Source organism: Coenobita brevimanus, chromosome 2 (genome assembly GCF_032717465.1).
Source record: "Coenobita brevimanus isolate Jiangsu-jjx chromosome 2, ASM3271746v2, whole genome shotgun sequence".
NCBI classification, from domain to species: domain Eukaryota; kingdom Metazoa; phylum Arthropoda; class Malacostraca; order Decapoda; family Coenobitidae; genus Coenobita; species Coenobita brevimanus.
This window is the reverse complement of record NC_136955.1, coordinates 31,915,110-31,938,413: the sequence shown is the minus strand read 5'-3', so window position 1 is coordinate 31,938,413 and position 23,304 is coordinate 31,915,110. Positions and strand designations below refer to the sequence as shown.

The window sequence follows — 23,304 nt, the reverse complement described above, 5'->3', positions numbered from 1 at the left end:
TATATTGGTGTATGCTTCACAGCCTGCCTTGGATGATGTAGGGAGAGATAGATTCTCGGGTGACTTAACACGTGTGGTAAGTGGTAGGGAGTACGATGAGATTGTAGTTTTGGAAGTGGACGAAAATGGTCATGTAGGTGAAGCAGTTGAAGGATATGAAGGGGTACATGGGGGATGCGCATGTGGTACGAGAAATGAGGAAGGGGAAGGGATACTTGAATCTGAGGAGACAAAGAGCATGATTGTGTACAATATGTATTTTAGGAAAAGAGAGAATAGGTTGATTACATACGAGTCCGGGGGAAATAGTAGAGAGATAGTCTATTTCCTGGTCAGGAGGGCTGATAGGAGATTGGTGACAATTTTAACACAAGTTATTGTTATGTGACATGGCGCTTAAGAAGCGGATGATGAAAAAGAGGACCTATGCACCTGGGATGAAAATATGGGAGTTGAAAAACGAAGTAGTAAGGGATGCGATCAATAGAGAGATGAGTAGAATGGTGGCTGAACACGGTGCTATTGGCAGGTGTTAATGAACAGTACTGAGCTCTCAAGAACAGTCTCCTGAGAGTTACTTATTCATCGTGTCAATGGACAAATGACCCCTCCAAACGTAACGTAACTTGGTGGTGGGATGATTGTACAAAACTACAGTTAAGGAGAAAAGAAGGCTTTTCCGGAAATTGAAAAGGAGTGGTAACAAGAGGAATACTTGGCTGCCAAGCGAAGGACTAGAAAAGATGTATACAGAGCAAAATCTGAGTCTCAGAGACTTTTTCTGGGTAACCTAAATAGTGTGGTAAGGAAGCATATGATATTTAAGGTGGCCTATCAGATGGAAAGAGAACACAGAGATATCATAGATGAGCAGTGTGTGAAGAATGATGAAGGAAAGGTAGTGGTGAACAGTGGGATATTTAGGACGCCTGGAGAGAGGATTATAATCGGTTGCTGAATGAGGAGTTTGACTGGAACAGGGAAGGTTTGGAGTCAGTAGATCCAGTGTTTGGCCCTTAGCCTTTGATTGATGCTGCTACTGTGAGCAGGTCAATAGGCAGGATGCAGGTGGGATAGGCGGCAGGTGGGTCTGGGTTAAGTGCTGAAATGCTGAAGGCCTCAGGAGATATAGGAGGAAGGTTAATTATTGACTTGATAAATATGATTATATATGAGAGTGTTGCCCCAGATCATTGGCTGAAGAGTGTGGTTGTAAATGTGTACAAGGGGAAGGGTGATGCGCCATATAGAGGAAATTATCGAGGCATAAAATTTTGAACCAGATAATTAAGGTAATGGGGAGTTCTAGAAGGTATGATTAGAGAAGGAGTGAATATTGATGAGTAGCAATTTGGGTTTATGCCAGGCAACGGTACCATTGCTGCCGTATCCATAGTTTGACTGCTTTAAGAAAAATATATAGGAAAGAAAAGGGATCTGTACTTTGTTTTTATTGACCTGGAGAAAGCCTTTGACAGAGTCTCTAGGGAGGTGGTGAAGTGGGCAGTGAGAAAGCTTGGGATCGAGGAGTGGCTGGTTAGAGTGGTTATGGCTATGCATGTGGCTGCTCACTCCCAGGTAAGAGTGAATGGAGATTTGAATTAGGAGTTTTCCATGAATGTCAGTGCACAGCAGGGGGTCAGTACTGAGCCCCTTGTTGTGTACATGGTGTTTGAAGCCCTCTCACGTGACTACAGAAAAGGACTTCTGTGGGAGATGTATGCAGTGATTTGTTGTTGATTGCAGAGAGTTAAAGGGAGATGGAGGAAAGCTTTAGGAAGTGGAGAGATGGTATGGGGCACAAGGGCATGAAAGTAAATGCAAATAAAACGAAGGTGATGGTATCTTGGGTTGGTGGCGATACCGTCAAAAGAAGGAGAGTGGTCATGTGCAATTTGCCACAAATGCGTGGGAAGAAATTCCATCTTGTGCAGTGTTAGTGATAAGTGAGTGGATAAGAGATGTAGTGGTATCAGAGGTAGACTGTGATCACTCAAGAAGGGGCAAACGCCGCGGGGCGCATAGCTTCGCTCACCCTCCGACTGCACCCACATGGATCCCTTTGTGCAACCCTCCAGGCACTGACTCTTCTCCCTCTAAATATCTCCCGACAGGAGTGACCGACCTGCTCCAGCCATTCTCTTGGCCCCCTCCACCCTAGCTTAACTCGTTCAGAGATCACCCTTTGAGCAGGATCAGCCTTAGGAAAGCAGGCTACGTGCCCATGTAGCTGGAGTTGACATTGACGTATTATGTGGGTAATAGACCTTGATTTGGTCCCATGGAGTAGTCACTCGCTACGTACCCTGTTGTACCAGCGATATCCCATGATCCTGCAAAGACACTTAGTACCAAAGCAGTCAATTCACCACTTCAAGTCACTGTTTAGTGTCCATGTTTCACAGACATAAAGTCAGACAGGGAGCACCAGCACCTTGAAAATGCAAACTTTCTTCCTTCTGCACAAAAAACGACAGTGCCAAATATGTACCCGAACTGACCAGTATGACGAGAGATCTCACTGTCTGATTTACTGTTGTTATGGACCACACTACCAGGATAAATGAATCTTTCCAAGACCTCTATAATCCTCACCACATACTTGGACAGACTGAACTGCTTCATCCAACAAGCCACCAAATATCTGGACCTTAGTCTTGTCCCAAAAGACTTTTAATCCCAATGGCCTTACATTCTCATGAAATTCCTTGAGGGCTCTCAGTAGTATCTCCAGCGACTCTTCTAGGATAACTGCAGCACTGACAGAGTCAAGATCAGTAATCTTGAAATTGCCAATTGATTGCCGACAGTGACCGACTTACAGCCTGGTCCAGTACTCAATCCATACATGTGCTGAAAAACTGTGGGGGCAAGGACACATCCCTGTCATGCACCAGAACTTACTGGGAAGAAGTTGGATGTTCTCCCCCATCCCACACGCTTGACAACACTCTGTATTTGAGTACAAGCCAGCAGTAAGTCGGATTATCCCTGTGGGGACCCTACGGAGTTGCAGGAATTCCCATAGTACCTTCTGATTTATGGAGTCAAATGCCTTCTTGAGATCTACATAGGCTGCTAGCAGACCTTGTCGAAATTCAAGACGACATTCCACAAGAACTCGTAGAGCTAAGATATGGTCAACAGTAGACTTCTTGGGCATGAAACTGGATTGCTCAGGCCTCTGAAACTTTAGCAAATGGTTCTGGATATGCATCAGGAGAATGTGAGCAAGAACTTTGCCTTGCACACTGAGCACTGTAATAACACAGTAGTTACTACAGTCATGTTGGTCTTCTTTCGTTTCCAGATAGGGGTGACCAAACCCTTTGTCCAGTTAGGAGGAATGATGCCAGTCTGCCAAACTGCTTCTGTGACTGCAGGTAACCCCCTGATCATGGCTTCGCCCCTGGCTTTGATCAGTTCTGCTGGGATGTCACAAACACCAGCTGCTCAGCCACTTTTCAACCTAACCACTGCCTTCTTGAAATCTTCTACAGAAGGTACGGCCTCATCAATTGGTGGGACAGCAGTCATTGGTTGTACACCAGCCGATGGAAGCTCTTCACTGGGAGGTTCAGCCATACACAGCTGCTCAAAGTACTCAGCCCAATGAGCTCTATACTCACTTGCCTCTGACACGAGCCGTCCTTCAGCTGTCCGAACAGAGTTAACCTGAGAGGTGGATCTGGAGTGGAGGTCCTTCAGGGCTCGGTAGGCAGGTCGAAGGTAATTTGCATATAAAAAGCCTTCCACCTCCTCAGCAATTTCCGTGACATATATCTCCTTGTCCCTTCTCAGTGAAACTCGTGCTCGTCAAGACTGTGCTGTTCCTGATCCCAAGCCAGTCTGGCAGCACATCTTTCCTCAATTATAGTCAGTGTCCCCCTTGAGATGAATCCCCTCCTTGATCTCGGGAGGTCTCTAGTACACTCATCAGTTGCTGCTAGGTTAGCATGCTTAAAGGTATCCCATCATTCAACAGGATCCTCAACAGTACCGAGCACTTCAAACTGATTTGAGACTGCCACTGTAGATTCATATGCACACTCTTCATCCCTGAGTTTCTCAAGATAGAACCTTTTTTTGGTGGCATCTTGAGAAGCTCTCAGTTTTGATTTGTAGCCTTAGAGTAACAACAACAAGTCTGTGATCAGTAGCAAAACCTCTTCACTCCTGAAAACTCTGCAGTTCTGAAGGATTCTCCGTGAGTACTAATAAGAATGTGATCAATCTCCTCAGCAATTACTCCGATATTGGGATACCAAGTCCAGCAGTGAAGATTTGGCTGCTTTAAGTAGGATCCAGCAATTCTCAACTTACAAAATTTTGCAAAATCAAGAAGGTAAGAACTATTAGCATTCATGGTTCCAGAGCCATGGGAACCTACACAATCTCTGAAGCCCTCCCTGTCAGTGCCAATAACTGCATTATAGTCACCCAAAACCAGGAGTGTATCCTGCGAGGGGCACTTTTCCACAACAGAGCCAGATTTGGCGTAGAATAGCTCTTTCTCTTCAAGATCACTCATCTTAGTTGGAGCATACACTGCAGTAAGAGATATGAAGCCCAAGGAGTGCTTCAGTCTCACCAGCAATATACTCTCATCAACCAGAGTAACCTGTCAACACAAGAGTGGGGGAGGCGGTGGCTGAATCGGTAGAGAGGCGGCTTGCAGTCCTAATGGACCTAGGATCGAATCTCGGCTGGAGCAGGGAACAGTTTAAGGATTTGAATTTCCTAAAAGCAGACTTTCCTGATCTACCAGATGACCCGCCGACATGTCGTAAAAGTACCCCCGCTAATACCAATACACCAGTCCTGTATGAGACAGCCCTAGCATGTATTCAATATGGACGGTGGGTGTTAGCACCGAAGTGGTGACATGTGGAGGTGTAGGAGGACTACTGGGCCTTGGGATAGGCAACTGCCCCCAAGAAATAGGCCCTGAGCCTTTGCCCAGAGTCGGACACAAAAAAAAAAAAAAAAAAAAAAAAAAATTGCCACAGCAACACCCCTAAGACGGGCACCATCGTCACAGCCAGATCAGTAGTATATGAAACCATCATTACTGATCTCACCATATCAGGGCCACCTCACTTCAGAGAATGCAGCAATGCCAACCCCTCAAAGCCCAAACTTTTGTGACAACAAAGGCCGTCAGTCATCCTTTGAAAGGCTTCAAACATTCCAAGCCCCCACCTGCAGCACCTTCTGAAGGTTAAACCCACGCTTGGAGGCTCGGCCTTGCACGTCCTCTGCACGACCACGACATGCATCAAAAGCAAGGTGTGGGCTAGGGGGTCCCCCCCATCATCGAGTTGCTGGTGTCCCATAGGCTTTACCCAGCAATCATCATGGTGGGTGCCAGCATGACAGGGCCCAAAAAGCCCAGCCAGGCCAGCACCCAAGGGAGGACCCCCCAGCAATACTGGGCAGGGTCAGGCAACACGTACTGACCCCTGTCCCTCTTCCTTCTCTTGTTTTGTGCGAGGTTGCTTTTTTTACAGGGAAGGGATGCAAACCCCATCCAAACCTCCCAAGTCAAGAGAGAGCTCACCACTAGCCTATGGACGGAGGCGAGGAATCCTTGACTATGGCTATCCAGGCTTTACCTCAGAGTTTGCTTTCTCTTAGGTGGATCACCAACCAAGGCTAACAAACTCCACCTATCTTACTTGATGGTCGTTGGCATAAATTGGTCATCCACCCATTGACAGGTCTTGATTTCATCCTGCAGGGTGTCCAGTCACCCTCCTCACTGGCATATTCGTGTGTATGATGTGTTAGGAATAGCATTTTGAGATTGTCAAGTGTGAAAGGATTGCTATTGCTGGTGAGTCTCTCGGGTGTATGGGGAAGTAATAACGTCTTGTGCAGTGTTGTGATAATTGGGTGCATAAGAGCTGTAGTGGTACTAGAGGTAGACTGCAAGATGATGCTAATTTCATGTGTGCGGTGTGTTGAGGATAGCATGCGGAGATTGTCAGGTGGGAATGGAATTGATCTTGCTGGTGAGTCTGTTGGATGTGTGGAAGAGTTTGGTTATTTGGGAGACATGTTATGTGCTGGTGGTGGGGCTGGAGCTACTCTGTGACTAGAGGGAGGAGTGGTTGGAAGAAGTTCAGGGAGCTATTGCCTCTCCTGACAATGAGAGGGCTCTCCCTCCATGCTAAGGGTTCTTTGTATACTGCATGTGTTAGAAGTGTAATGTTGCATGGTAGTGCGACCTGGGCAGTAAAAGAAGAGGATATCCGCAGGCTCAAGTACAGAAATGACAGTGATTAGGTACCTGTGCTGTGCGTCATTGAATGAGGGGCCTGGGGAGACTAGGTTTACAACTGAAGAGTTAAGAGGAAGGATGGGACTGGAATGTATTGGTGTTGTGATGAGGAGAGGTAGATTGAGATGGTTTGGGCACATGGACAGGATGGGGGATGACAACTGGATACTGAAAGTGAGAAGTGTTAATGTTGGGGGTACAGTTGTGAGAGGTAGACCGAAAAAGACCTGGGACGATGTCATTGATGTTACCTCAGGAATAAGGGATTAAACAGGGTGGCTACCAGAAATCAAGCAGCCCGGAGAGCCGACATCAGGTGACCAAGGCTGACGCACGCAAGCATGTTAGAACCCTTGTAAACGAAACGAAGTGAAACGATATATACAATATATATATATATATATATATATATATATATATAGTATATATATATATATATATATATATATACAGTATATACTGGAGAGAGAGAGAGAGAGAGAGAGAGAGAGAGAGAGAGAGAGAGGTTGATAGTAGATAGATAGACAGAGATACAGATATAGATATCATCACCAACCATTGCAAGTCTATTGCTGAACAAAGGCCTCCCCCAACCTTTTCCACGAATTCCTGGACTGAGCCAATCTCTGCCACGTTTTGCCTACAAACTTCTCTATCTCATCTCTCCATTTCCTGCCTGACCTTTTTCTGCTAAGCTTACAGTCTCTTGGAGTCCAGTCAATCAGCCTCTTGCACCATTAGTTATCCCTTATTCTTGCTATATGACCTGCCTACCTCCATTTCTGTTCTATAACTTCTGAAATGTCTGAATTTAGTCTGCTTTCTCACCCAAGTTGATCTTTTCCTGTCTCTCACACATCATCCTAACATTGACCTTTCAATTGCTCTTTGAGAATTCATTAGTTGATTATCCAGTGATATTGTCAGTTTCCAGGTCACACGACCGTACTTCATAGGTGGAATTATACATTCGTTGTATACTTTTCGTTTCATACATACTGACAAGCTATTGTTCAATAGGTCTCTGTTTACCGAAAGTTTTCCATCTAGTTGTAATGAGTCCTTTATTTCGTTAACATGGTCTTTCGTTAGTTTTAGTATTTCCCCAAGTAATTGTACTATTCCAATTCTGCAAGAATTTCTTCACTTATTCTGATGACGCTCTTTGGTGTGTTTGAGTAAAACAATAGTTTTACCCCGGTTCATATTTAGCCCAATATTGAGACTGTCTCTGTTCAGGTCATCGAACAATTTTTGCAATGTCTGCGCCGTTTCTGAGATTAGGACAGTGTCATCTGCAAATCTTAAATGCTTTAGCTTTTCTCCATCCATATTTGCTCCTTTCTTTTCCTAGTCTAGCTCTCTGAAAATACTTTCTGAGCACGCTGTAAATAATTTTGGTGAAATTGTATCTCCCGGATGCACACCCTTACAAATCTTATATTTCGGAGTCTTTATGCAGTTCAACAGTAGACGATCCCTCTTTATGATTATATGGTTTCAAGCAGCATTACAATGTTCACATTTACCCCTTGTTCTCGCAATAAATTCATAATTGCTATGTTCTCCACCGAGTCAAAAGCCTTTTCATGATCAACAGAACCTAAGTACAGAGATTTATTATATTCTGTACTTTTCTTAGATAGGTTATCCATTGAGTGTATATGATCGATAGTCGAATGCCCGCTTCGGAATCCTGCCTGTTGACAAGGTTGGTTTTCTTCCAAAGTTGTTGTTATTCACGTCGCTGGGACTTTGGTGAAGGATTTGTAAATAACTGATAATAAGCTAATGAGTCGATAGTTGCTAAGATCTTTTGAGTCACCGTTTTTTGTACCGCAAAATGACTACTGCATAACACCATTTTTTTATTTTGTTTTTGTTTTATACACTCAGTAAATAAGTGGGCGTGCCTGTTTTGCACTTCTGCTTCTGCATCCGACAGTAAATCCGATACAATTCCATCTTTTCCTGGGACCTTCCCTCTTTTCATACTTTCAAGAGAAATGTTTACTTAGTCCGGTTTATATATATATATATATATATATATATATATATTGCCAGACGCCTTAATCCCGTAAGGGGTGGCCGCAAACAAATCGCCTTCATGTCGCCCTGTCCCCCGCCATTTCACTGCCCTGCTCCAAGCTCACACCTCCAACTCTCATATACCTCTCCACTCCATCCCTCTATCTCATCCTTGGCCTCCTCCTTCCTCTCCCCCCTTCCACCTTACTCACATACACTCTCCTCGTTAGTCTCCTAGTCTCCACCCTCTCCACATGGCCGAACTACCTCAGTGTGGTTCTCCTAACGCTTCCAATATCATCCACATCCACACCACAATGATCCTTCATTTCCTCATTTGTCAGTCTGTCTCTTCATGTGACTCCACATGCTCCTCGCACATAACCCATGTCCACAGCTCTCACCTTTGACTTCTGTCCCTCCAACAAGGTCCAAGTTTCACATCCATATGTTAGAGTTAGCATCACAGTACTGTCATGTAGTAATTTTTTCACTCCCATGTTCACTTCCCTGTTTCTTATCACTGCTTTGAAAGAAGCAGCAACCTTTCTTCCTTGTTGTACCCTCTCAAGCACTTCACCCTCTAAACTTCCATCCTTACTCATCACACTACCCAAGTACTTAAACGCACTCACTTTATCCATTTCCTCCTCATCCAACCTCACTGTACATTCACTGACTTCACCTCTCTCGAAGACCATAAGTTTATTCTTCCCTATATTCACCGTTAGATTCCGTTTCTCACATACTCTTCGAAACTCATCCACCAAGCCTTGCAGCTCCCCTTTGTCTTCATTTAACAACACAGTATCATCTGTAAACAACTGTACAGGGAGTTTCCAAACACTGCCCTCTCTCATTGGGGCCGCTCCAACATCCACTGCCCTACCTTGTTTCTCTTTTATAACGTCATCTAGATACAGACTGAACAACGGTGGAGACATGACACATCCCTGCTTCAATCCAACCTTCAAATAGAAAAATTCACCCACTTCACTATCCACACGAACTGCAGCCTTAGCACCCTCATACATGCTCTTCACGGCATTCAGCAACTTCCCATCTACTCCATATACTTTTAATACTTCCCACAATCCTTGTCAATCCACCCTGCCATATGCTTTCTCCAAGTCCTTGAAGGCCGCATATAACTTTTTTCCCTTCCCTAAAAACTTTTCCACTAAAGATCTAAGAATGAATATCTGACCTACACAACCTCTTCCCTTCCTAAAACCTCCATGTTCTTCTCCAGCTAATTCCTCTGTTATTTCCCTAACTCTGTCAATAAGTATCCATCCATATACTTCTCCTTTTACACTAAGAAGACAAGTGCCACTATGATTACCACATACTTCTTTTTCTCTTTTTCCTTTCTACAAGGGAATAATTATACCTGACTTTCAATCCTCCGGGACTCAACCTTCCTCCCAGACCAATCTGCACATCTTCCACATCCATTCTACTACGTCTCACCCCCATGCTTCAGCATTTGACCACACATTCCATCAATTCCTGGGGCTTTCCTCATTTTAACTTTCTTCATCGCTTCCACAAATTCCATCCTACTGATTTCTTCCTCTCTTCTCACATCCCTCCGTCTCCCAGCCATTCCCCAGCCACTTATACTCGCATTACTTTCATTCTCTATGATTACGACAAATCAGTTATTTCTGTCGAAAAAACTGAAGTGATGAGAGCAATGCAAGGACAAAGTATATATAAAAGAAACTTATATTTATGTACTCCAAGTTATTCATAGTATGACTGTTATAATACTCCTTAAGGGTAGTTACAAAGTATCAGTAAATAGGCATACGAGACAAACGTACAAATTCACCCATGTTATTCACTGCATGTCCAGAGGATGTTAAAAAATGGAGTGACGAAGGTATTAGGATCAGTGGTGAGCAATCACTATAAAGGACTGGGGAATTGTGTTTAACAGACATGTTTATTCCTTGCCGTAAAATCAGGATATGAAAACTAAAATGTGTTGCTAAACTAAACTGTGAAACTAAAATGTGAAAACTAAAATGTGTAGTGCCTGAACTGCCACTAAGAGTGGCAGTTCAGGCACTACACGGGAGCAATAATAAGCATATTATTGGAATGAAATATTGAGGTTATCGCAAACTAAAGAATAACATGAATTATAACAAAGGAGTTGGTTATATAATTAGGGCACTTTCTCTGTCTTATGAACTGCAAATGTGGAGCCTAACCAAATCCTTGGAACATAATTATATTTAGGATCGCTTTGAGAGGAAAGGAAAGGATCGTGATGGGTGTCACGTTGAGAAGTAGATTATATCACTACAATAAAAAAACTACATTGGATGTGGGCAGGTCACGTCCTTCACAGAACAACCAACAAACAGATAACCCAGGGACTTAGTAACAGTCCAGAGATTGAGAGGAAGAGGAAGATTGAGGACAAAATGGCGAGTTGAGATTCGGAACTTACTGGAATTGAATATACTGTAACATGCTAACAGAGGAGCTACTCCGACAGTGAATGATGATGATGGTGGTGTGTGTGTGGTGTGTGTGTGTGTGTGTGTGTGTGTGTGTGTGTGTGTGTGTGTGTGTGTGTGTGTGTGTGTGTGTGTGTGTGTGTGTGTGTGTGTGTGTGTGTGTGTGTGTGTGTGTTTTGGAGGGAAAGTGTCCAACTCTTGATTCACCTATTGAATAATACCCGACTTCATCCTCATATCCTTTTTGCTATGTTAGAGTAGGTTTTTTACGTATCCCCCCTACTTTTTTTTTTTTTAAGCACAACAGGAGAATGTCAAAGCTTTTTTATTTCTTCTTCAGCACAACGGGAGAATATCGATGCATTTCCTTCATTAATCAGTAACATTATTTTCCAATATTTACGTAAATATCCTACTCCTTTTACTTTCTGGCTGTTGTTGTGTCACTGATACTGCTTTGATACTTCTTTTTCTCTCCGTGGTGATGAAAACGAGCTGTACCTCCACACCACACAGGCGCAGAAGATGCTGGAATTTACGTAAAACAAACTACCCCAACCTGGTGCTTTACGGTCATGTTCCTTGACCATTAGAGTAGTATATTTGTACAGCATCAGTATTGGTATTACAGGGGCATTACATATTGCCAATCTTATTATCAATCAACCATTTTTGCAGGGCAGCATCTTGAACACCGTTGCAGTGTCCATTCACCATGACCCACGTTACTGGAAAGACCCCCACCAGTTTCTTCCTGAGCGGTGGCTTGATGAAGAAGGACGATTTGTCAGCAAGAAGGAAGGATTTTTACCCTTTAGTGTCGGTAAGGCAAATTTTGCAAAGCGTAGAATTGTTGGCTATATTACCAAAACTAAATAAGTGAAGGTGTAAGGAAGCCAATAATATTTCACTGACATTAACAAAACACATATAGTTTTTAGGTGTGAACAGTGTGCATCCTAATTATAGAATGAAGTCACCAGCAATATGGAAATATCATACTTATTCTATTGTAACATGCTTCAAAAAATGTCAAAAACTGAAAAGCTGTCCACATCTTCTTGCATTATTTTAAAAATAAACTCCTGAATCTACGGTGTATATTCTAATGTACACTGGATACTTTAAAATGGGATTCAACAAAAAGAATCTCTGTATTTTGTGTCCCTTTTAATATTGTCAATAAATCATTAATATAGAACCATCAAAATTTCATGGTGACGAGTAGTTTGAGGAACTCCGCCAGTCATATTATTCGCTCCTTACATTGTCACCAAGAAGGAAGGATCCTTATCCTTTATCGTCGAAAACCCAGTTCTTACACGATGCCCCGCATTTTATTCATATCTGCCTTGCATAAACAAGAAGGAACCAACACGTTATAGATAAAAGTTTTTTTCATTTATTTAATGTCAGCACAGGGATTAGGTTAGCCATCCACCCTTGAATGCACTGGGCTGTGTTACTTTAGCAACAGGCCTCAACACCTTGAATAGGGTAATGTGGAAGTAGCTGTTACTGTTTCTTTCCCTTGAGTGAAGGTTCTGTTTCTTTACTGTGTTTGGTAAGATGGAGAAATTTAGACACGGGTAATTCCTTAATAACTAAAGACAAAACACTGACAAGAAGACCCCAACGAGATAAAGAAGACATGTTATCCAAATATTTTCTAACAGTTGTACCCTGATTTGGTCGGGTTTGGCAAATTATGGACAATAACTATTGTGACCAAAACACCATGAACAATATTACATGGCCCACACAGGAGGAATTCTATTTGGCTTCGCTTTGTTTTGCTTGGTTTCCACGTATTTCCTCGGAAATCTACCCCTGTTTCACGTTTAACTTTTCTAAGGTCGATTTTCAGATTGTCTTTGAAAAACTGTTTTAAGTATCTCCATAAAAAATTTCCATTACAGAAAATAGTGCATATTTTCATGAAACGTCGGAACTGGAGTTCAGGGGTTGTGACCTCTCCAGAGAGACAGATGCATTGTATCTGTGGTAAGGAGTATTTTATCGATTTTTCATAACTGTCCATATTTTTAAATGTAGAACATTATGGATGGTTTAGTCGGTGGATTGGTATCTGAGTCTTGTCCCCCACTCCTGAACTCTGCAAACTGTCCATATAATGCTCCTGACCTTCATCCGGGCCGTATCTATTTACTTGCAAATCTTCAACACTGTAACTTGAAAACTATGTTCGCACATTGTTAACACAAACAAACAAATGAACAAACAGCAGACTGATATTAAGAGATGTTACATAGACCAAGTAATATCAGTAACAGTCACTTAAAATGGAGTGGCGTCTTGAGAAGCGGCTTAGACCCTCTCTCTCTCTCTCTCTCTCTCTCTCTCTCTCTCTCTCTAACATTTCAAATGCTGCTTTAGTGGCTTTAGCAAAGCATACCATTCCACTCAATGTAAAATACCACTCAGTCATATCACACCACACAAGATCATCCTCCCACATCCCAACACTGACATTCATGAAAGATTCCTGAAATTCCTGCATTCCACAATTTTACATTTGTTTTACTGCAGGAAAGCGGAACTGCCTGGGTGAAGCTCTGGCTCGAATGGAACTTTTCATCTTCACAACAACGGTGTTCCAGAACCTCAGTTTCGCTGCACCACCAGGCAAGACCATCAACCCCAGTCATGACCCCAACAAGCCACTATTCCACGCCCCTATTTCCCAGGACGTCCTTATTACCCTTCGTGAGTGAGCCTGTTGAGAAGCTGAACTCTTCTGGGACCGTATTCTTGTGGAAGTCTCGAGATTATTTTTCTGAGATTATTGGGCTTGCTGGCACCTCATTCTTAGCAATTCAACAATGTATATCGTATTACATTTTTGTATCATTTTCTTGATAAATAGGTGCTGGAGTGGGGGGGGGGAGCCCTCCCGTGGTGGCACAGATATGTCCAGGTCCCTCCGCCGCTTGGTAATACAAATGTTCCTCAGATCCCTCTTTATCCCGCAAGGCAGGATGGTGGACTGCAGGAAAAGGGTACCTTCAGCCTGCAGTCCACCGGGTTCACATTCAGATAAACCTGAGGTTGCAGTTACTACTACTTGAGAAATTGTGGGCAATAATATAGCTCCACTCTGTAAAAAAGATATATATATATTTCTTCACGACGTATCATTTAAAAAATTTGATGGACTCCGAAGACCATAAAATTTGGTTTTAAAAATCAGGTTCCTTGTATCGTCATATATCCTAATGAGACGCACATCTTTATCACGGTCCTTGTGAGGTGCTGGAGAGGAACGCCCACTCGCGTCCTTCTGCTCCAACTCTATTTTCCGAAAGGAAGATGGTGGACTGCAAGAGAAGGGCAACTTCAACATGCAGTACACTGGGTTCATGTTCAGATGAGCTAGGGGTTTCATCTACTACTACTACTACTACTACTACTAGTATTGATATTTTTTATAATAGTACTGGTTCTGCTCTTGCAAAAGCATCAATGGAGTACACAAGAACAACTGTACAGATAAATAAGTATAACTTTACTCCTGGACGGAACAAACGCGTCAAGTGCCTGCATTCAGTGGCCAAAGAAAAATATCTACGGCAACAGGTAAAAAAGTAGGGACTGTTGAACATAATGAAATGATGGCTTCCAGGAAGGATTTCAAAGAGGCTTTGAATAAGTGTAAGAGGGACGACCAGAGTGAAGTGTGCGAGAGCACTATGGAAAAGTTTAGAAATAAAGGTAAAAGACAGTTTTGGTGTGAAGTGCAGAGAAAACAAGGGAAAATGAAAGCCACGAATATTACTGACGGTAAAAAGTGTAACAATGACACTAAAAATATTTTATAAGTTTTTAGCAGCACAACATGATGATACTGAAGCAAAATTTGATTTTATGAATGACTATGAAGAAAAATGGGAAAATGGAAGAAAAATGTTTATTCAAGTGTCAGCAGTGTCGCTGAGGAAGACCATAGCGCGTCTGAACCACGGGGTCCACTCCTGGTTTTTAAGGAATGCCTCAAAATTTTTACTTTATTATGTCTGTTTCTTTAATGCTTGTTTTACTCATTGCTACTTACCACAGTCACTTTTAAAAGGTACAGTAGTTAAGAATAGTAAGGGTAATGTAACACACTCTAATAATTATAGGCCTGAAATGCAGTCATCCTATATATAAAAATTTTTGAGTTGATAATACTGGATATTTTAGAAGAAAAAGTTTTTCCATGTCCAAGACAGGTTGGCTTCCAACGAGGTATGTCTATGACAGACACTTGTTTCTTGCGTAAAGATATAAGTACAGTATCAAGGGTGATAATGGCAGTATAACTTTTATTGATCTCTCTATGGCATTTAATTTAGTTAACCATTTCGTTTTAGAGAAGAAATATCAAGGTTGAATATTCGAACTGATATTGTGTACATAGTTATGCGCTATTTAAGGAACGAGATGACTGGTATTAAATGGAAGGGGACGCATGGTACACCCTGTTACGTGGAGCAGGGGGTTAGACAGGATGGTGTTCTATCTCTCTTTTTGTTTAACTGCATGTAGACAATGTTTTATCTGAAATTTCAAGCCTGAGTCAAGGGTGCATGATTGGTGCAAGCAGAATCAGTATTCTAGCTTATGCCGATGATACTATGCTATGTGCTAATTCCATTACAACCATGAATAATTTGTATACTAAATTTTCATCAATGATAAGTGATATGAAACTTAAAACTAACAAAGACAAAACAAAATGCATGTTCCTAGGTTGAAAGTTAAAGCAAAATTATATAACTCATTTAACTTTAAACAGCAATGAACTGGAGGTTGTCTATGAATATGACTATCTGGGACACATGTTCAGACATGATCATAAAGATGACAAAGATGTAGAGAAAAGTAAGTTTTATTAAAGTTTCAGTTGCATTTTTGGAAATTTTAATGGTGTAGATATTAATACGTTTTTATTCTTTTTTAACTCGTACTGTAAGCCAGACTACGGTTTGCCTCTTTTAAACCATAAGGATACACGGAGATCATGTATATTTAAAGCATTTGAGGGGGCTTACAATAAAGCTTTAAAACACATGACTGGAACACCAGCCTATGCCAGCAACCATGATGTGGCTGCCTCCTGTAGCCAGATGTTACTGAGGCACCATGTGGCCCTCACACAGTGCCGCTATTAAAAAAGGTTGATGCAATTTAATAATGTCATCTTTAAATTTAACCTGCCATGTTTAAAAAGGGGTTTCTTTTGTAAACATGTTGTTAATGATTTTAAGTTACACTACGGAGTGGGCATTACCTGTCACGCCTTGGATATAATTCGATCACGAATATTTTGGGTGCAGAACTATGAGCACAGACGAAACCATGGAGTAATTTTAAGGTGAGGGAACTTTACTTCTTTAATATATTACTAACGGCTGTTTCTTAACGTACTTTTTATTATAAACATTGTTATTATATAGAACGACGATTTTATTGAGAATAGAAATATATATATTATATTTTAACTTGTATATGGATAATCTATAAGAAAAAAAGAGCGCTTTGTCTACTTGGCTCCTGCTGCTGTGGCTGCTGTTGCCTCCTCTGGCTGATTACGTACAAAGACCAAACGTTATATTCACAGCAAAGATACCGCTATTATGTTCTTTATGTGAAAAGATAAACTGATATGAGGATCTCAGATGAATATCATAAGTAGTAATTTGTCCCACATTATATTTCAGCATGCAATATGTGAAGATTTTGTAATGTAGAGTATTTCTGAACTTCTGTTTTATTCATTTTCTATGTAGTAGCAATACGAGATAAAGATTGATTGACTGATTTACTGCTACTACTACTACCACTACTACTACTACTACTACTGCTACTACTACTACTACTACTACTAGAGATATGAGAAGTTTCTAGAGAGAGGTTAATTACAGGAGGAACAAGGTAAACTCATCTCAGGTAATTGATGGATGAGTAATTGTCAAGACATTATTACTATTTACAATAATCTTTTTTTCATCTGTCCAAATGATTTTCTTACTAAAGACGCGGGAAGGAATTTTTTGAATAAGCTTAAAAATAAATGGAGAGGGTGAACAATGTTTCACCTGCGAACATCTGTAGTGAGTGTTAGAAAGTATATTGGCTGTATGAGTTGGGGAATTGGGCACGATAGGATTTATGCTTATTAAAAAAAAAAAAAAATGTAACTTTATTTCCAGCAAGTTTTATGAATTTCATGAATTCTTGCTTTGTTCATTGTTGCCTGCCTGATGACATGCTGAGAGGCAAAATTACAACAATCATTAAAGATCAAAATGGGAACTGTACCTTGTTATCAAATTACAGGCCTGTGTTGTAGCGAACTATGTTGCTAAAAGTTTTTGAGTGTCATGTTTTGCAAATGTTGGAGGAGATGCTTAGCTTTAATATGTGTCAGTTTGGTTTTAAAAAGAGTTCATCAACATCTGATGCTACTTCTTAAAAAGCATCGTACATCAATACACGGACAGGGATGGTAATGTCTCCACTTTCTTCATTGATTTCTCAAAGGCGTTTGACAAAGTTAACCATTTCATTCTTGAAAATACTTTAATGGACAAGGAAATACCCCCTGATGTTGTGTTATTATTAATGCATCATTTGACAAACCAGACAGCAAGGGTTTTATGGAATGGGAAGATGGAGAGTCTGCAGGTGTTTTTAACTGAGTTCGACAAGGGAAAGAAGTTGGGGTTCACGAGGTATATGTAGAGATCACTAAGTGCAGTGGATAGAGCGGAATTAAGTGCTTGTTAGAGATATGTAAGAAGGCATGGATGAGTGAAACTGTGCCAGGAGAGTGGAAAAAGGCTGTGATTGTACCCCTATACAAAAATAAAAGTGAGCGAAGTGAGTGCAAGAATTACTGTGGCATAAATTTATTGAGTGTGGTAAGAAGATAATGGAAGAATTATTATAAAGAAAGTAAGAGAGTTAAGTCCTAGTGAATGATGGACAGGGTGGTTTAGGGGTGACAGAGGATGTGTGGATCAAATATTTACAGTAAGACAGATAGTGGCGGAGGCTTGTGAGAAGGACTATAAGGTGTGTATGGCATTTATGGATCTGGAAGAAGCATACGACTAAGTAGACAGAGAAGGATTGTGGAAGGTTTTGCGCATGTTCGGTGTCGATGGTAAGCTGCTAGGTGCCGTCAAAAGATTTTGTGATGGTAGTGAGGCATCTGTAAGGATAAATGGGTAGCTAAGTGAATGGTTCACGATCAGTGTGGGCGTGCGACAAGGTTGTGTGATGTCCCAGTGGTTGTTCAATATACATATGGATGGGGTGATGAGAGAAATAAAAACACGAGTAATGGAGAGAGGAATGGCGTTGGTAATGAATGGTGATGGATGAAATATCTCAAATTTATAGTAGGCTGATGATGCAGTACTACTTACAAATAACGGACAAGAACTTGGTAGACTAGTGCAGAGTTTTGCTGATGTCTGTAAGCGTCGTGCCTTTAGAGTAAATGCAAAAAAGAGTAAAGTGATGGTTATTGTGGGAGAAGATGATTCCCAGTGTGACTTTACACTGAACGGAGAGAGACTGGAATTGGTGGGAGAGTTCAAATACCTGGGGACAAAGATAGAAAAGAGAGGAAAATGTACAAAAGAAGTGGATAGTAGAGTGACACAAGGAAGGAAGGTAGCTGGTGCTATGAAGACCTTGTTAAGAGACAGAGGCTTGAGTGTTGCAGCTGTGCGAGACTTACATAAAGGAGTGTTAGTGCCGACTTTAACATATGGATGTGAGACTATGGTGTGGCATGAAAATGAAAAGTCAAGAGTAAGAGCAGTGGAGATGGGACTGCTGAGGAATGTATGTGGAATACAGAGAGTGGGTAAGATATGAAATAATGTGATTAGTGAGAGAAGCAGTGTGAGGAAGTCTGTGGACATCAGAATAGAAGAGGGTGTACTGAGATGGTATGGTCATATGGGGAGAATGGATAACAATAGAATGGTGAAAAACGGTATATCTGAGCGAATTTGAAGGAGGGAGAAGGCGAGGTAAGCCAAGGAGAAGGTGGAGGGATATGGTGAATGAGTGTGTGTGAGGAAGTGAGGTATGGAAGTCGGTATGGCTAGGGAACTGATGAGATCGAGCTGGCTGGATGAATGTTGAGAGGTGAAGTGCATGATCAGGGATTTGGCATCCCTTTCTAACGTGACAACGTCCAAATTGACTCTGTCGAATACGTTTATGTGAAGCTGCAAAATGTGGTGAATGTTTTTGGCGTACCAGATAGAGCCAGGATTCTGGGGTCTTGAATGATGAGTGAATGGAAGCGTGGCCCATTGAACTGGGCAAATTTGGGCTGTCTGGACGTTGCTACTCCTCCCCGTACCTTTGGGTGGGAAAGGAGGTCCAAATGATGATGACGATGATGGTGATAGACAAGGTATTTTATCACACTTTTTTTTTTTTTTTAAGCTGCACATAGACGATTTGCTGCAAGTAATTTCAGGAGTGAGATCTGGCTATTCTCTTGGTAAATTTAAAACAAATATTATGGCCTATGCAGATGACCTGGTGCTGATAACAAGTAAACAGGGTGATTTTGATACTATATATGATAAACTTAAATATTCAGTGGGAAACTTAAAGCTTTGTATAAAAAGTCAAGTCAAAATGCATGATTTTTGGAAGAACAGAGTTTGGTAAAAATGTATGGTTGTGATTACAGATGAGTTTGATGTCGTTGACAGTTACAAATATCTAAGGCATTATTTACAGTGTAACAAAATGGATCATAAATATGTTGAGATTAAGCTGAATAAGTTTTATGCTAGGTTTGAATTTGTTTATAGAGACTTAAAGGGTGTAACAGTAGAAACTCTCAAATTTCTTTTGAATGCTTATTATCTCCCGGATATGGATTGGCTTTATGGGATGTAAACCCTACAGCAAGGACGAATACCTTTACAACCTCCGAAGTTGCTTACCATAAAGCACTAAAGAAAGTTTTAAACGTATCATCAGAGACACTTAACCATGATGTCGCTGAAGCATGCAAACAGCTTCTCTTTAAGCGTCACATGGCTGGAAGTCAAGGGAGATTTTTCAGGAGAATTTTCCATCTACCCATCATCCAATCCTATGTTGCCCCATGAGGAGCATAGGAGCCCGGGGCTAGGGAAGTTGGTCCTGACATTTAAGGTGAAAGTGACCAGCCTCACTCATCCCTGAGTGGCATTATGTAAGCAATAAAACACAACTACTCCTTGGATATAAACCTTCAGAGTCTCAATCCGATTGGAGAGCTTTAATTACCCACTAAACCAACAGGCGCCACAATTTGGTTATATGGTTACCACCCAGCGTAGTAAATGGCTTCCTGGTGCACAGGAAACCACTTGGCTTGTTACTCAGTGTAGAGTCGTCACCCATAGGCAGAAGGAAGAGGAAAGAATGAAGGAAAGAAAGACAGAAGAGGGAGTGTAAAGTCACCCATAGGCAGCAGGAAGAGAGAGGAATGAAGGAAAGAAAGACAGACGAGGAAGGAAGGAAGAGAGGAAAGGGCAGACACTCAAAGCAGCACTACATCAAGTGAGTGGATAATGAGCGCCCCCACCTTCTACCAAGGAAAATTTTAACTTCTAACCCTCTTCTGAAGATGAGTAGGCCTATACAATGGCTCAGAGTAGGCCACGTAATGAGTAGCATTAAATAAAACTTTTGGACTAGATACAACATAAATATTCCAGATTGTACAACTGATATTATTGAAGCAAGAATATCATGGGTACAAACTCACGAACAGTGGAGACGATAGTCTCCTATTATAATTTGTATAGAAACGGTTCGAAGTAAATAAAAATGTTTAATACGATTTTTTACATAGTATGTCAGGGTACAGTAGATGCACAGTTGTTTAATGGATTATAATGTACTGTATGTGTGCAGTATATTGATTTTAAGTCTCAACTTTTTACTGTCTCTGTAATATTTTACTACGAAATAAAGGATGATTGACTGATTGATTGACTACTACTACTACTAATCCTAGTTGGGTGAGGGATCATGGTAAAACTGATGAAAGGATGATCCAGGTTTCCTGGACGCAACATGAATGATTTCTTCTTTGAAATTATAATGGTTGATTATTGGAACTGGGTCCTACAAACAACGAATAAGAAAGAAAACCGTGTTATCTCTTGTGAATGGAAATCTTTCTTTCTGATAACATTTTGATATTATGTCGAGAAATTTGTATCTCAGTACTGATGATTAGCGAGTGTTCATTACAGTAATAATTTTAAATTATGTCCTTAGAACTACAGTTACTGATGACTGGAAAGGGTTCATGGTAGACGCAGATAGAGTCTATCTATCTATATAACTAGGCTGCTTCCCCCAAGGAAAGGGAGGTAGCCGAGACAAGACGACACACTCCCCATTTACTCATCCATTCAAACACATTCATTCGCATCTTAGCCCCAAAGGGGAGAACGGACAGATCCTCACCGCACCACACCGCACAAGGGTCAACTGCGCAATGCAATCAGTGACATCCGCAGCAGGGCTCGACAGCAGAGCTGGTTTACCCCTGCCACATCATAACAGACCCATCCCCTTACCCGCACCTGACCTGAAATAGCTGAGCAGACCAAATGCAGGAGAATATCCCCTCAGGGCTGCGTCATCATTTATTCATTCAAAATTTCTCTCCATTTATTTCTGCCACGCACAGCCACTCTTCCTTGCTCAACAGACATCCCTCTCGCATCCAGCGCTCTCTTCACACTGTCCATTCATCCTATTCGTGGTCTTCCTCTCAGCCTTACACCTCTCACATCGAATCCCCACAGTTATCTTTTTCACCAATCGCTCATTATCCGTTCTCTCCATATGCCTAAACCATCGCAACACCCTCTGCTCAACTCTACCAGCCATCTCCCGAACAACTCCAGTTCTCCTTCGCACTTCATCATTTCGCACTCGATCCATACGCGTCACTCCACACATACTCCTCAGACACATCATCTCCATTACACTCAGAAATGTGATTGCTGGTGACTTAGAAATGGTTCATGAAAACAACAATGGGCTGTTACTTACGTTGATAGCTGGCAGTTGGACAATTGCAGTGGTAGATAACTAAGATTATATAAAATAATGTGCAATCAGTGTAAGTTAGTATATTGTTTAAAAAGTTTGATTTGCTGCTGAGACATGTTCAGTATTTATGCAACTGAACTTACTGGATACACAGCACACTTTTTACTCAGTTACTCTCTTGAAGTCCTGTAAATGAACTGTGCTTTCCAAGATATACTACTCTTGGAATAAGTCAAAGAAAAAAGTTATACCTTTGACTCGCGAAATGTCAGGATTTGATCGAGTTCCAGTGTGTGTGTGTGTGTGTGTGTGTGTGTGTGTGTGTGTGTGTGTGTGTGTGTGTGTGTGAACAAATGAACCCTTATAGCGTTTGTCTGATTTTAAGTGAATTTGATGGAAGCGGTGTTGGTCAGGCAGTAAGTAACTTTGTTGTTTATTGTTTAATTGTCTTTTTTTTTATATAGAAAAAATAGGTTAAATCAAAGGAGCTAATGGCCCGTCAATGAAGGGGAGTGTTTTGGGGGTGGTCTGAGATGTTTCATGACATTGGTTCACGCAACTCAGAGTGTTACAGCACGGGACATCTAGAAATATATGATTACTGGTTTACTCAGTGAAAAAGATTATACTGTATATATATATATATATATATATATCTATATATATATATATATATATATATATATATATATATATATATATATATATATATATATACATATATATATATATATATATATATATATATATATATATATATATACTGTATATATACTGTATATATATATATATATATATATATATATATATATATATATATATATATATATATATATATACTGTATATATATATATATATATATATATATATATATATATATATATATTGTTCGTATTTTTAGTTAGTTGTTTTCCGGGGAGGGGCACTAACCCCCCCGCCAACCCACTTGATGCCACGCAAGGAATACATGTTGGGTGCTTATAAGGTTACCACCCAGCGTTGTAAATTTTGGTCCAAGCGAAATGGAGAAATAGAAGAAGGGAAGAACAGGAGGAAGTAGTATATGCAAGGAGAGTGGAAATGTTACCAGAGGATGAGAAAAAGCCAGAATATAAGAAAGAAGTGGAGGAGCGATTGGGTAAATATGGATTGGAGCAGATGGAGGATGTGGAAGGTGTGTGCAAGATATTCACAGAAAAAATCTGTGCAGCATGTGAAATGGTGTGTGGGGTGAAAAGAAGACAAAACGGGGTGCAAGGAACAGCATGGTGGAACGAAGAGGTGAGACAGGCTGTGGCATAAAAGAAGAAAGTATATGATGAGTGGATGAGAAACAGAGGCATGGAAGAAGTTGAGAGACAAGAGAGAATTACATGTAGCGAGGAAGAGAGAGGTGAAGAGTTTATTAAAAGAGA

At 41.0% G+C, this 23,304-nt stretch overlaps 1 protein-coding gene across 1 annotated transcript in view; it reads left to right on the top strand.

Moving 5' to 3' along the window:
- LOC145391609 (cytochrome P450 2L1-like) overlaps positions 1-13,520 on the top strand; it is a 105,789-nt gene extending 92,269 nt beyond the window's left edge. Inside the window, exons 9-10 of the mRNA XM_080266155.1 lie at positions 11,464-11,608; positions 13,336-13,520. Coding sequence (XP_080122281.1) covers positions 11,464-11,608; positions 13,336-13,520 — 330 coding nt within the window. The remainder of the gene's footprint in view (positions 1-11,463; positions 11,609-13,335) is intronic.
- The last annotated feature ends 9,784 nt before the right edge of the window (positions 13,521-23,304 follow it).